Source organism: Coregonus clupeaformis, chromosome 9, assembly GCF_020615455.1.
Source record: "Coregonus clupeaformis isolate EN_2021a chromosome 9, ASM2061545v1, whole genome shotgun sequence".
NCBI classification, from domain to species: Eukaryota; Metazoa; Chordata; class Actinopteri; order Salmoniformes; family Salmonidae; genus Coregonus; species Coregonus clupeaformis.
In genome coordinates this window covers 27192017-27205942 of record NC_059200.1, presented here as the reverse complement: position 1 = coordinate 27205942, position 13926 = coordinate 27192017, and the positions used below count along the sequence as shown (strand labels likewise).

Here is a 13926-nt window from a genome sequence, read left to right as displayed (position 1 = left end):
ACCTCAGCTGTCTTCAACCAGGATCTCAGCGATCACTGCCTTATTGCCTGTGTCCGTAACGGGTCCGCGGTCAAACGACCACCCCTCATCACTGTCAAACGCTCCCTAAAACACTTTAGCGAGCAGGCCTTCCTAATTGACCTGGCCCAGGTATCCTGGATGGATATAGATCTCATTCCGTCAGTAGAGGATGCCTGGTTGTTCCTTAAAAGTAATTTCCTCTCAATCTTAAATAAACATGCCCCATTCAAAAAATACAGAACTAAGAACCGATATAGCCCCTGGTTCTCCTCAGACTTGACTGCCCTTGACCAGCACAAAAACATCCTGTGGCGTACAGCATTAGCATCAAATAGCCCCCGCGATATGCAACTTTTCAGGGAAGTTAGGAACCAATATACACAAGCAGTCAGGAAGCAAAGGCTAACTTTTTCAAACAGAAATTTGCATCCTGTAGCACTAACTCCAAAAAGTTTTGGGACACTGTAAAGTCCATGGAGAATAAGAGCACTTCCTCCCAGCTGCCCACTGCACTGAGGTTAGGAAACACTATCACCACCGATAAATCTACAATAATCGAGAATTTCAACAAGCATTTTGCTACAGCTGGCCATGCTTTCCATCTGGCTACCACTACCCCGGCCACCAACTCTGCACCCTCTGCTGCAACTTGCCCATGCCCCCCCCGCTTCTCCTTCACACAAATTCAGACAGCTGATGTTTTGAAAGCGCTGCAAAATCTGGACCCCTACAAATCAGCTGGGCTAGACAATCTGGACCCTTTCTTTCTAAAACTAGCCGCCGAAATTGTCGCAACCCATATTACTAGTCTGTTCAACCTCTCTTTCATAACGTCTGAGATCCCCAGAGATTGGAAAGCTGCCGCGGTCATCCCCCTCTTCAAAGGGGGTGACACTCTAGATCCAAACTGCTACAGACCTATATCCATCCTGCCCTGCCTTTCGAAAGTATTTGAAAGCCAAGTTAACAAACAGATTTACATTTACATTTTTAGTCATTTAGCAGACGCTCTTATCCAGAGCGACTTACAGTTAGTGAATACATATATATATATATTTTTTTTTTATACTGGCCCCCCGTGGGAATCGAACCCACAACCCTAGCGTTGCAAACGCCATGCTCTATCAACTGAGCTACATCCCTGCCGGCCATTCCCTCCCCGACCCTGGACGACGCTGGGCCAATTGTGCGCCGCCCATGAGTCTCCCGGTCGCGGCCGGCTGCGACAGAGCCTGGATTCGAACCAGGATCTCTAGTAGCACAGTTAGCACTGCGATGCAGTGCCTTAGACCACTGCGCCACTCAGGAGACCACTGCGCCACTCAGATCACCGACCATTTCGAATACCACCGTACCTTCTCCGCTATGCAATCCGGTTTCCGAGCTGGTCATGGGTGCACTTCAGCCACGCTCAAGGTCCTAAACGATATTATAACCGCGATTGATAATAGACAGTACTGTGCAGCCGTCTTCATCGACCTGGCCAAGGCTTTCGACTCTGTCAACCACCGCATTCTTATTGGCAGACTAAATAGCCTTGGTTTCTCAAATGACTGCCTCGCCTGGTTCACCAACTACTTCTCAGATAGAGTTCAGTGTGTCAAATCGGAGGGCCTGTTGTCTGGACCTATGGCAGTCTCTATGGGGGTGCCACAGGGTTCAATTCTTGGGCCGACACTTTTCTCCGTGTATATCAATGATGTCGCTCTTGCTGCTGGTGACTCTCAGATCCACCTCTACGCAGACGACACCATTTTGTATACATCTGGCCCTTCATTGGACACTGTGTTAACAAACCTCCAAACGAGCTTCAATGCCATACAACACTCCTTCAGTAGCCTCCAACTGCTCTTAAACACTAAATGCATGCTTTTCAATCGAACGCTGCTGGCACCCGCCCACCCGACTAGAATCACTACTCTCGACGGGTCTGACCTAGAGTATGTGAACAACTACAAATACCTAGGTGTCTGGTTAGACTGTAAACTCAACTTCCAGACTCACATAAAGAATCTCCAATCCAAAGTTAAATCTAGAATCGGCTTCCTATTTCGCAACAAAGCCTCCTTCACTCATGCTGCCAAACATGCCCTCGTAAAACTGACTATCCTACCGATCCTTGACTTCGGCGATGTCATTTACAAAATAGCCTCCAACACTCTACTCAGCAAATTGGATGTAGTCTATCACAGTGCCATCCGTTTTGTCTCCAAAGCCCCATACACTACCCACCACTGTGACCTGTACGCTCTTGTTGGCTGGTCCTCACTACATGTTCGTCGTCAAACCCACTGGCTCCAGGCCATCTATAAATCACTGCTAGGCAAATCCCGCCTTATCTTAGCTCATTGGTCACCATAGCAGCACCCACCCGTAGTCTGCGCTCCAGCAGGTATATCTCACTGGTCATTCCCAAAGCCAACACCTCCTTTGGCTGCCATTCCTTCCAGTTCTCTGCTGCCAATGACTGGAACGAATTGCAAAAATCTCTGAAGCTGGAGACTCTTATCTCCCTCAATAACTTTAAGCATCAGTTGTCAGAGCACCTTACCGATCACTGCACCTGTACACAGCCCATCTGAAATTAGCCCACCCAACTACCTCATCCATATATTGTTATTTATTTTGCTCTTTTGCACCCCAGTATCTCTATTTGCACATAATCTCTTGCACATCTAGCATCCCAGTGTTAATACTATTGTAATTATTTTGCACTATAGCCTATTTATTGCCTTACCTCCATAACTTGCTACATTTGCACACACTGTATATATATTTTCTGTTGTATTTTTGACTTTATGTTTTTTACCCCATATGTAACTCTGTGTTGTTTTTATTGCACTGCTTTGCTTTATCTTGGCCAGGTCGCAGTTGTAAATGAGAACCTGTTCTCAATTGGCTTACCTGGTTAAATAAAGGTGAAATAAATCAAAAAAACAATTATGTATACAAGGGTGTCATTTAAAAAAGAGTAAGGTTGACTACATTGATTTTTTTAGCATGAATATATAGTAGTTAATCATGTATCTATCTTTTACTCAGACTGACTACATAAAGGTTTGAGAGGTTTGATGGTGCATGAGCTAAGTGACTGGGAATGTATACCTTTGTTTATTAAATATATTGAAAATCTGTTTGGTTTCAGGTATAGAAGAAGGTAGAGGGGGATGAATTCTCAGTTATCTAGCATAGTTTAGGCTCTAATCATATATCTATACTACTTTTTGGAGAACATTTTATTTTATATGAGGTTATATGTGAATTGTTGGGGTTAAGTAAAGTTATATTTGAGGAGTGTTACTTACCACAAAGGGCAAAAAATGAAGGATTGTTATGATGTCTTGTCATAGTGTTGTGGGAACAAGGTTACATTTTTTAGATGCCACAGAGTCTGGATTCCAGTATGTCAAGGGAGCTTACTGGTGGTTTATCTTAGAATGATTGATAGATAGAATATACTGACTTGGGTACAGGGTAATACCATCAAAGAAGGGAGTGCCCACTGATGGTTAACAGATGTTGTGGAAGCAATATGTAACATGGACTATAAGAAGAGAGATATTTTCTTTGTCTAGTAGTTCGGATGACAAGAGGCGAAGCATGCGCTTTTGTTAGACGAACCATGGTAACGTGTCTATTAAATATTTGTATCAACTCTCCATCTAAGTGTTAAATATCTTCTTGCATCATGAACTACTTGATACTTGAGAAACTCATCATAACAGCCGGCAGGGATGTTCTTGTCCCATCGCGCACTAGCGACTCCTGTAGCTGGCCGGGCACAGTGCACGCTGACTCGGTCGGCAGGTGTACAGTGTTTCCTCCGGCACATTGGTGCGGCTGGCTTCCGGGTTAAGCGGGCATTGTGTCAAGAAGCAGTGCGGCTCGGTTGGGTTGAGTTTCGGAGGATGCACGACTCTCGACCTTCGCCTCTCCCGTGTCCGTACGGGAGTTGCAGTGATGGGACAAGACTAACTACCAATTGGATACCACGAAATTGGGGAGAAAAAGGGGGTAAAATACCAACAACAAAAAAAAAACATTCCCAAAGCCGCAGGGCCAGAGATTACCAGGATGTGTACTCAGAGCATGCGCGGACCAACTGGCAAGTGTCTTCACTGACATTTTCAACCTCTCCCTGACCGAGTCTGTAATACCTACATGTTTCAAGCAGACCACCATAGTCCCTGTGCCCAAGAATGCGAAGGTAACCTGCCTAAATGATTACCGCCTCGTAGCACTCACGTCGGTAGCCATGAAGTGCTTTGAAAGGCTGGTCATGGCTCACATCAATCAATCAATCAATTTTATTTTATATAGCCCTTCTTACATCAGCTAATATCTCGAAGTGCTGTACAGAAACCCAGCCTAAAACCCCAAACAGCTAGTAATGCAGGTGTAGAAGCACGGTGGCTAGGAAAAACTCCCTAGAAAGGCGAAAGCCTAGGAAGAAACCTAGAGAGGAACCAGGCTATGAGGGGTGGCCAGTCCTCTTCTGGCTGTGCCGGGTGGAGATTATAACAGAACCATGCCAAGATGTTCAAAAATGTTCATAAGTGACAAGCATGGTCAAATAATAATCAGGAATAAATCTCAGTTGGCTTTTCATAGCCGATCATTAAGAGTTGAAAACAGCAGGTCTGGGACAGGTAGGGGTTCCATAACCGCAGGCAGAACAGTTGAAACTGGAATAGCAGCAAGGCCAGGCGGACTGGGGACAGCAAGGAGTCACCACGGAGTCACCACAGCATCATCCCGGATACCCTAGACCAGGGGTGTCAAACGTCCGGCCCGCGGGCCGGATCAGGCCCGCAAACGGGTTTAATCCGGCCCGCGAGATGATAAAAAAATATATAAAAAATATAAAAAAATTATAATAATTTGGTAAAGTATAAAAATGCGCTGCAATTTTTCAATAAAATAAACTGCTGTTCCAATTGCGTCCACTGGATGGCGCAATAGCAATTGTGTTAAGCAAGCAAACTGTTTATACCGGGGCAGAGCAAGTAGGTCAAGCACGTGCAGCCAATGAGCTACTTTGTTTTGCCCGCGATATTTATTACGGCTTCTACTTTTAACATTATGTGCTTTGGCACCCCCATTGCCCCAATATGTCTCTGTCAAAAAAGAGAAAAGTGGACGCAGAGTGCAGAATGTTCCAAGAAAAATGGTCATCCTATTTATTCACGGAATTGAATGGGAAAGCTGTATGTTTGGTGTGTTCAGAGCATGTTGCAGTGCTGAAAGAATATAACCTTCGTCGCCACTATGTGAGTCTTCATGCCGACAAATATGACAACTTTCAAGGACAGCGGAGATGAGAGAAGGTGAATGAACTGTTGGCGGGTCTGAAGAAACAGCAGTCTGTGTTTACTCACAGCCGAGACATCAGTGACGCTGCAGTGAAAGCTAGCTACCTCATTGCTAATGAAATCGCAGTGGCTTCAAAACCATTTAGTGAGGGTGAATTTGTAAAAACATGCATGATGAAGGCAGCGGAGATTGTGTGCCCTGAAAAGCGGCAGGCTTTTGCAAATATCAGCCTGACAAGAAACACAGTTGCAGACAGGATTTCCGATCTTTCAGTGGATTTGGACAGCCAGTTGAAGCAAAAGTAAAGTCATTTATTGCGTTTTCGGTTGCAATTGATGAAAGCACGGACATTACAGATGTTGCACAACTGGCCATTTTCATCCGCGGAGTTGATGACACATTGACCGTCACCGAGGAGTTCGTGGAGTTGGTGCCGATGACAGATACAACGACAGCAGCTGATATTTTTACCGCACTCATCGGCGCGCTGGACAGGGTCGGAGTGGACTGGTCCCGCGCTGTCAGCCTGGCTACAGATGGTGCGCCCTCAATGATCTGGAAAAAAGCAGGCGTTGTGACAAAGTTCAGAGAGAAAGTGCAATCTGCAAATGGAGGACGTGATTTTTGACTTTTCACTGTATTTTGCACCAGGAGGCTTTGTGTTGCAAGTCATTAAAGATGGATAACGTCATGAAGGTGGTCATCCAAACTGTTAATTTCATCCGATCCAGAAGCCTGAATCACCGTCAGTTTGACAGCCTTCTCAGAGAGCAAGACCACATCTATGGCCTGCCATACCACACTGAGGTAAGATGGTTAAGCCGAGGTGCTGTGCTGAGGCGTTTCTTTGATTTACGAGAAGAAATTGAACAGTTCATGGAAGAAAAGGGCAAACCAGTGTTAGAATTTCATTCCGCAGAATGGATGCAGGACCTTGCATTTATGGTGGATGTTACAGAGCACCTGAATAACTTGAACAAACAGCTGCAAGGGCGCAACAAAGTTGTCACGCAGTATTATGACAGCATACGTTCTTTCAAGTTGAAGCTGTCATTGTGGGAGACGCAACTTGCCGGTGGTGATGCAGCTCACTTCCCCTGTCTGAAAAATGTGTGCGCGACCCAACATGTGGCAGAAATGAAGCGGTTCAAAGATAAAATAACGGGACTGTTACGGGAGTTTGAGCAACGCTTTCAGATTTATATGTTTTTATGTTGATGTGCTATTGTTTTTAATTGATTTTATTTGTATATTTAACCTATTCCTGACTCTGTGGTTCTTGCACTTGTTTGGGGAACAGGATTTCATTATTTTTATCTACATTTCTGCCTGAGAAATGACACCCTGATATAGTTCTGTGATCTGTGATATACTTCTGTTAATCACTGAGGCATTGTGTGTTTGTGTGTTCTTTTTCTTTAGAATTTTCAAATAAACTTGACGTGTTTTATGATTAATAGTGATGTTGTGCTTGTACTATTTTGGACACACTGTCCTCAGGCTCCAGCTTTATGTTGTATGTTGATCGTATTAAAACAAAGAAAACAATCTGAAGTTGTTGTTTTAAAGTTATATATACCATGATTTTTCCGGTCCGGCCCACTTGGGAATAGATTTTCCTCCATGTGGCCCCTGAGCTAAAATGAGTTTGACACCCCTGCCCTAGACCATGGGTTCTCAAACCTTTTTGCTTTGTGACCCACCATAAGGGTTGTGCGGTGGGAAAAAAACATACACAGACTAAAGAATAAGTAAAAAATATGATCTTGGCAGCTGCTAGTAAAATGTGCGGTTTCAAAGCTAATCTCTTGCAATTCCACACATCCTGCCATGGACCTGAAAGTCGAGCAAATTTCCTTCAATTATATACATTTAGTCATGGAGCTTGAGAGAAAATGTTGCAGTTTTTAAGCTATTTCCTAAAATTCTATTTCCTAAAATTCATTAGCCATGTCATTCTGACATGGCTAATGAGGTGTTCTTATGCTCAAACATTATAACAAAATCAACGGGGGCCTGATTGTCTAGCTTTTATTTTGTTAATTCTCAAAGACTATAGGATATTATTTAAAAATGTATAGGTTCATTAACTTTTATACATACTATTTGGTTTATTTATTTAGGTTATTTAGGAAAGCGTTTTTCTATCCCAAAAATGTATAAAAATAAAAACATGACCCACAGTTTGGGAACCACTGCCCTAGACCCACTCCAATTCGCATACCGCCCCAACAGATCCACAGATGACGCAATCTCAATTGCACTCCAAACTGCCCTTTCCCACCTGGACAAAAGGAACACCTATGTGAGAATGCTGTTCATTGACTACAGCTCAGCGTTCAATACCATAGTGCCCACAAAGCTCATCACTAAGCTAAGGACCCTGGGACTAAACACCTCCCTCTGCAACTGGATCCTGGACTTCCTGACGGGCCGCCCCCAGGTGGTAAGGGTAGGCAACAACACGTTTTCCACGCTGATCCTCAACACTGGGACCCCTCTGGGGTGCGTGCTTAGTCCCCTCTTGTACTCCCTGTTCACCCACAACTGCGTGGCCAAACACGACTGCAACACCATCATTAAGTTTGCTGACGACACAACAGTGGTAGGCCTGATCACCGACAACGATGAGACAGCCTATAGGGAGGTGGTCAGAGACCTGGCAGTGTGGTGCCAGGACAACAACCTCTCCCTCAATGTGAGCAAGACAAAGGAGCTGATCGTGGACTACAGGAAAAGGCAGGCCAAACAGGCCCCCATTAACATTGACAGAGCTGTAGTGGAGCGGGTCGAGAGTTTCAAGTTCCTTGGTGTCCACATCACCAACAAACTATCATGGTCCAAACACACCAAGACAGTCGTGAAGAGGGCACGACAACACCTTTTCCCCCTCAGGAGACTGAAAAGATTTGGCATGGGACCCCAGATCCTCAATAGGTTCTAAAGCTGCACCATCGAGAGCATCCTGACCGGTTGCATCACCGCCTGGTATGGCAACTGCTCTGCATCTGACCATAAGGCGCTACAGAGGGTAGAGCGTACATCCCAGTACATCAGGCCCGGTACATCACTGGGGCCAAGCTTCCTGCCATCCAGGACCTACAGTCGGAAGTTTATATACACCTTAGCCAAATACATTTATACTCAGTTTTTCACAATTCCTGACATTTAATCCTAGTAGAAATTCCCTGTCTTAGGTCAGTTAGGTTCACCACTTTATTTTAAGAATGTGAAATATCAGAATAATAGTAGAGAGAAGGATTTATTTCAGCTTTCATTTCTTTCATCACATTCCCAGTGGGTCAGAAGTTTACATACACTCAATTAGTATTTGGTAGCATTGCCTTTAAATTGTTTAACTTGGGTCAAACATTTCGGGTAGCCTTCCACAAGCTTCCCACAATAAGTTGGGTGAATTTTGGCCCATTCCTCCTGACAGAGCTGATGTAACTGAGTCAGGTTTGTAGGCCTCCTTGCTTGCACACACTTTTTCAGTTCTGCCCACAAATGTTCTATAGGATTGAGGTCAGGGCTTTGTGATGGCCACTCCAATACCTTGACTTTGTTGTCCTTAAGCCATTTTGCCACAACGTTGGAAGTATGCTTGGGGTCATTGTCCATTTGGAAGACCCATTCGCGACCAAGCTTTAACTTCCTGACTGATGTCTTGAGATGTTGCTTCAATATATCCACATAATTTTCCTTCCTCATGATGCCATCTATTTTGTAAAGTGCACCAGTCCCTCCTGCAGCAAAGCACCACCACAGCATGATGCTGCCACCCCCGTGCTTCACGGTTGGGATGGTGTTCTTCGGCTTGCAAGCCTTCCCCTTTTTCCTCCAAACATAACGATGGTCATTATGGCCAAACAGTTCTATTTTTGTTTCATCAGACCAGAGGACATTTCTCCAAAAAGTATGATCTTTGTCCCCATGTGCAGTTGCAAACCGTAGTCTGGCTTTTTTATGGCGGTTTTGGAGCAGTGGCTTCTTCCTTGCTGAGCGGCCTTTCAGGTTATGTCGATATAGGTCTCGTTTTACTGTGGATATAGACACTTTTGTACCCGTTTGCTCCAGCATCTTCACAAGGTCCTTTGCTGTTGTTCTGGGATTGATTTGCACTTTTCGCACCAAGGTATGTTCATCTCTAGGAGACAGAACGCGTCTCCTTCCTAAGCGGTATGACGGCTGCGTGGTCCCATGGTGTTTATACTTGCGTACTATTGTTTGTGCAGATGAATGTGGTACCTTCAGGCGTTTAGAAATTGCTCCCAAGGATGAACCAGACTTGTGAAGGTCTACCATTTTTTTCCTGAGGTCTTGGCTGATTTCTTTTGATTTTCCCATAATGTCAAGCAAGAGGCACTGAGTTTGAAGGTAGGCCTTGAAATGTATCCACAAGTACACCTCCAATTGACTCAAATTATGTCAATTAGCCTATCAGAAGCTTCTAAAGCCATGACATTATTTTCTGGAATTTTCCAAGCTGTTTAAAGGCACAGTCAACTTAGTGTATGTAAACTTCTGACCCACTGGAATTGTGATACAATTAATTATAAGTTAAATAATCTGTCCGTAAACAATTGTTGGAAAAATTACTTGTGTCATGCACAAAGTAGATGTCCTAACCGACTTGCCAAAACTATAGTTTGTTAACAAGAAATGTGTGGAGTGGTTGAAAAACGAGTTTTAATGACTCCAACCTAAGTGTACGTAAACTTCCGACTTCAACTGTATATACTAGGCGGTGTCAGAGGAAGGCCCAAAAAATTGTCAAAGACTCCAGTCACGCAAGCCATTGACTGTTCTCTCTGCTACCGCACGGCAAGCGGTACTAGAGCGCCAAGGCTATGACCAAAAGGCTCCTTAACAGCTTCTACCCCCAAGCCATAAGACTGCTGAACAATTAATCAAAATGGCCACCCGGACTATTTACATTGACACTGCTGCTACCCGCTGTCTATTACGTATGTATAGTCACTTTACCCCTACCTACATGTACAAATTACCTCGACTAACCTGTACCCCCGCACATTGACTCGGTACCGGTACCCCCTGTATATAGCCTCATTATTGTTATTTTATTGTGTTACTTTTTATAATTTTTTACTTTTGTTTATTTGGTAAATATTTTCTTAACTCTTTCTTGAACTGCATTGTTGGTTAAGTGCTCGTAAGTAAGCATTTCACGGTAAGGTTGTATTCGGCGCATGTGACAAATAAAGTTTGATTTGATTTATTACCTGTGGGTTTTCTAGTATCCTCTTGACTCCGTCCACCAGGTGAGAGAGGAACTTGGCTCGCTCTGCGTTGTTGAACAGAGACCTCCTCACTGACGCTATCTGGACTAGACACGACAACACCTGCACACACAGAGCATTGAACACTACACTCATCCTGTACTGAAGTGAACATACAAGCCACACACACACACACACACACACACTCACACACTCCGCTTTACTCACCAACGGGGAGAGAGAGGGAGGGATGGAATGATACAAATCAAAAAAGAGCTGGAGAGTGGAGGAATCCAAAAATGCTGAGAGAGAAAGAGAGAGACAGATTAGGTTACTACACAGTAATAGGCAGTGTTGGGATTAGTTACTTGAAAAAGTAATACATATTACTCGTTACTTTACAATATTACTTTGTTTGGAAAGTAATGTTATATTACTTTGCGTTACTTTCATGAACAAATCTCAAAATCTCACCGTTTGTTTGACAGTCGGAGGGAGCAAGGTGAACCGGGCGCGCTCTATCATAGATACGCTACTTATTAACTCAGGTTTGATCACTAGTTTCTCCTTTCATCTGTAGCGACGCTTTCCTGTGCTAGTCTACATGTGCTGCGCTATCATATGGGCTGCTTAATTAGCCATATGTAAGCCAAACAGCTGTACAGATTTCCTATCTTTTCATTCAAAATCTTTCTCTTGAGCCACCAGTTCTGGTTATAGACCGCACGTACACGGACCCATAGAGATGTATAGAGGGCACACTTGCCACTAGACAGGAAAGCCTTCTATGGGCTTTGCCATCAAAGAAACAATAAATGGCAAAGATCAGAGGTGCGCCCTCAATACTTTTCTACATTTCTTCAGCCTTTCTCCATTCGCTCGAGAATTAAATTAGGAAACAAGTCGAGATCGGATCATGGAAACACGCAGCCAGTAGAGATATGATTCTGAAAGTAACGCACGCGTTGTTTGACATTGTAATTTGAAAGAGTAACACGTTACTTTACTCCATTACTCATGAAAGTAATCTGATTACGTAACGCATTACCCCCAGCACTAGTAATAGGTGGTGCAGTACTGCTATTTTACAGAATTTACAGAATGTGTTACCTGATCTCCAGGAAGTGGGGATCTGAACAGTGCAGAGGTCATCAGAGGACTCGTCTGTGGACGTTCCAATGAAGTCATAGTTCAGACAGTTGTGACTGAGCTTCAGTAGCTGCATCAGCAGACCATGCTGACTCTCATCATTCAGGTTGAGGTTCTTACCCGACGCCTAGACACACACACACACTAAGTTCACAAGAATGACTGGAAATGGATGTCAATAGGTATGTCAACACATTAATACAATCTCTCTCACATACACACACACGGCCATACTACTACTACCACCACCACAACCACCATCTCACACACACCTGTTTGAGGAGATTGCAGGATAGGGTGAATATGTCGAAGAGGGATGAGTCTCTGAACGATGACGCAATCTTCCTGTGTTTGGTCAGAGGATGGCTGGTGTCTGCCTGCACACACAACAACAAACACAGATTTAACACACAACTACAACACTTTCAAAAACACATAACAGCAACACCACCACTTCAGATTAGAGGAGAGAAGGGGAAATAAGAGGAGAGGAGAGAGATGTGGAGTAGAGGAAAGAGGGAGGAGAGGTAGTGTACCTGGTTGATCTCGTTGGTTAGTTGGGATAGGATGGTGACTCCTATGATGCAATGTTCTACACTGTCCTGCTGACAGACAGACAAAGACAGGCAGATTTGATCAGTCCACTACCTACTTCAAGGAAACGCATTATATTGGCTACACACAAACACGTTTGTACCTGTAGGAAGCGTGTGACGTCTGCGATGACGTTTCTGAAGACATAGTCGTCTTTCTGACAGTCGAACCAGCCAAGCTTGGTAATCCTGAAACACACACACAAAAACACATATAGCTTGATGATCCTGGAGAAGACAAAAACAAGGGAGAGAATCACTCACATGGAGGAGAGAGGGATGAAGATAAGAGAGGAAGATAGTGGAGCGGAGAGAGGTTTACCTGGAGTACAGCTGGATCAGAGCCTGGGTAACAAACTCTGCCAACTTCGGCCGCGTCGCCAGATAGTTCAGTACATAGTTCCCTGCATGCACACACACACACACATACATATGAGCCTTATGGACTGACTTGTAGAGCATGAATATACACTGGTGGGATGTGTGTGAGTGAGTCTTACGGATGTCGATGCGCTGCTCCAAGGGAAGAGGGTTGCTGGTGCGTGAAACCAGTTTAGACAGACAGGTAGCTGCAAGGAGTTGAGAGTAGGAAGACTAGAGAGAGAGAAAGAGAGAGGGAGTTTAAAAAATAAAATTGGGGAGAAGAGAGGGGAAGATGGGAATAGAAGCATGGACAGAGATGGCGACAACATCAGCTGAGCTAAAATAGTAAGTAATATAGTAAATATTGTCAGTCATTTTTATATTTGAGTCATTTAGCAGACGCGCTTATCCAGAGCTACTTACAGGAGCAGTTATGGTTAAGTGCCTTGCTCTAGGGCACATCAAAATATTTTTCACCTAGTCGGCTCAGGGATTCGAACCACCGACCTTTTGCTTAACGGCCCAACGCTCTTAACTGCTAGGCTACCTGCCACCCTTTTTATCAGGTAATATGGTAAATATCAACAGCTTATTGATACCATGTCAGTGTGTGTACTACTCACGCTGCCTCTCTCCAGTAGTAGCTGACACTTGATGAGACAGTCTGGGCTGTTAGTGAACTCCACCAGAGCTTTCTCTGCCTGCAGCCTCACCCCCGTCTCTGTTGTCTCGTACAGCTGCTTACACAGGATCTCTAGCTGGGCTAGGCTCTACTCACACACACAGGAGAGAGAGAGACCTAAGTGAGTAGAGCGCCAGAAAATATCCCTCGTTAACAGCCAGGATACAGGTGTAGACAGTTGTATTGGGCTGTGTGCAATCAGTACGGCACAATGTTGCAGAACATTCTAACAGAAATAAGAAAGACTATAAGCCTGTTTCGTACAACAGACATGCCTCGCTCACATTTTTTTCAATGACAAGAAAATTCACTAAAATAAACATTCAGTGGCACTCTAATGAACATGACCTTTGTTAGATAGAAACACAGGGGCTAAACACCAGACAGAGACAGACAGACAGACAGACGTAGTGGCTATAGGGCAGTGGAGGCTGCTGAGGGGAGGACAGCTCATAATAATGGCTGGAATGGAGTCAATGGAATGGCACCAACAATATGGAAACCATGTTTGATGTGTTTGATACCATTCCATTGACTCCATTCCAGACATTATTATGAGCCGTCC

At 44.3% G+C, this 13926-nt stretch overlaps 1 protein-coding gene across 6 annotated transcripts in view; it reads right to left on the bottom strand.

Annotated features, from left to right (window-relative positions):
• The window catches only part of LOC121573887 (exportin-7), a 51555-nt gene that overhangs the window by 35235 nt on the left and 2394 nt on the right, over positions 1–13926 (bottom strand). For 4 of the 6 annotated variants that reach the window (XM_041886257.2, XM_041886259.2, XM_041886260.2 and 1 more), the window contains exons 2-10: positions 13303–13449; positions 12817–12910; positions 12639–12720; positions 12421–12505; positions 12260–12328; positions 11996–12100; positions 11685–11850; positions 10803–10876; positions 10578–10697 (exon numbers count right to left, since the gene is read on the bottom strand). In XM_041886257.2, the coding sequence (XP_041742191.1) occupies positions 10578–10697; positions 10803–10876; positions 11685–11850; positions 11996–12100; positions 12260–12328; positions 12421–12505; positions 12639–12720; positions 12817–12910; positions 13303–13449 (942 nt within the window). The remainder of the gene's footprint in view (positions 1–10577; positions 10698–10802; positions 10877–11684; positions 11851–11995; positions 12101–12259; positions 12329–12420; positions 12506–12638; positions 12721–12816; positions 12911–13302; positions 13450–13926) is intronic. The other 2 variants (XM_041886258.2, XM_041886262.2) reach the window with 1 other exon arrangement.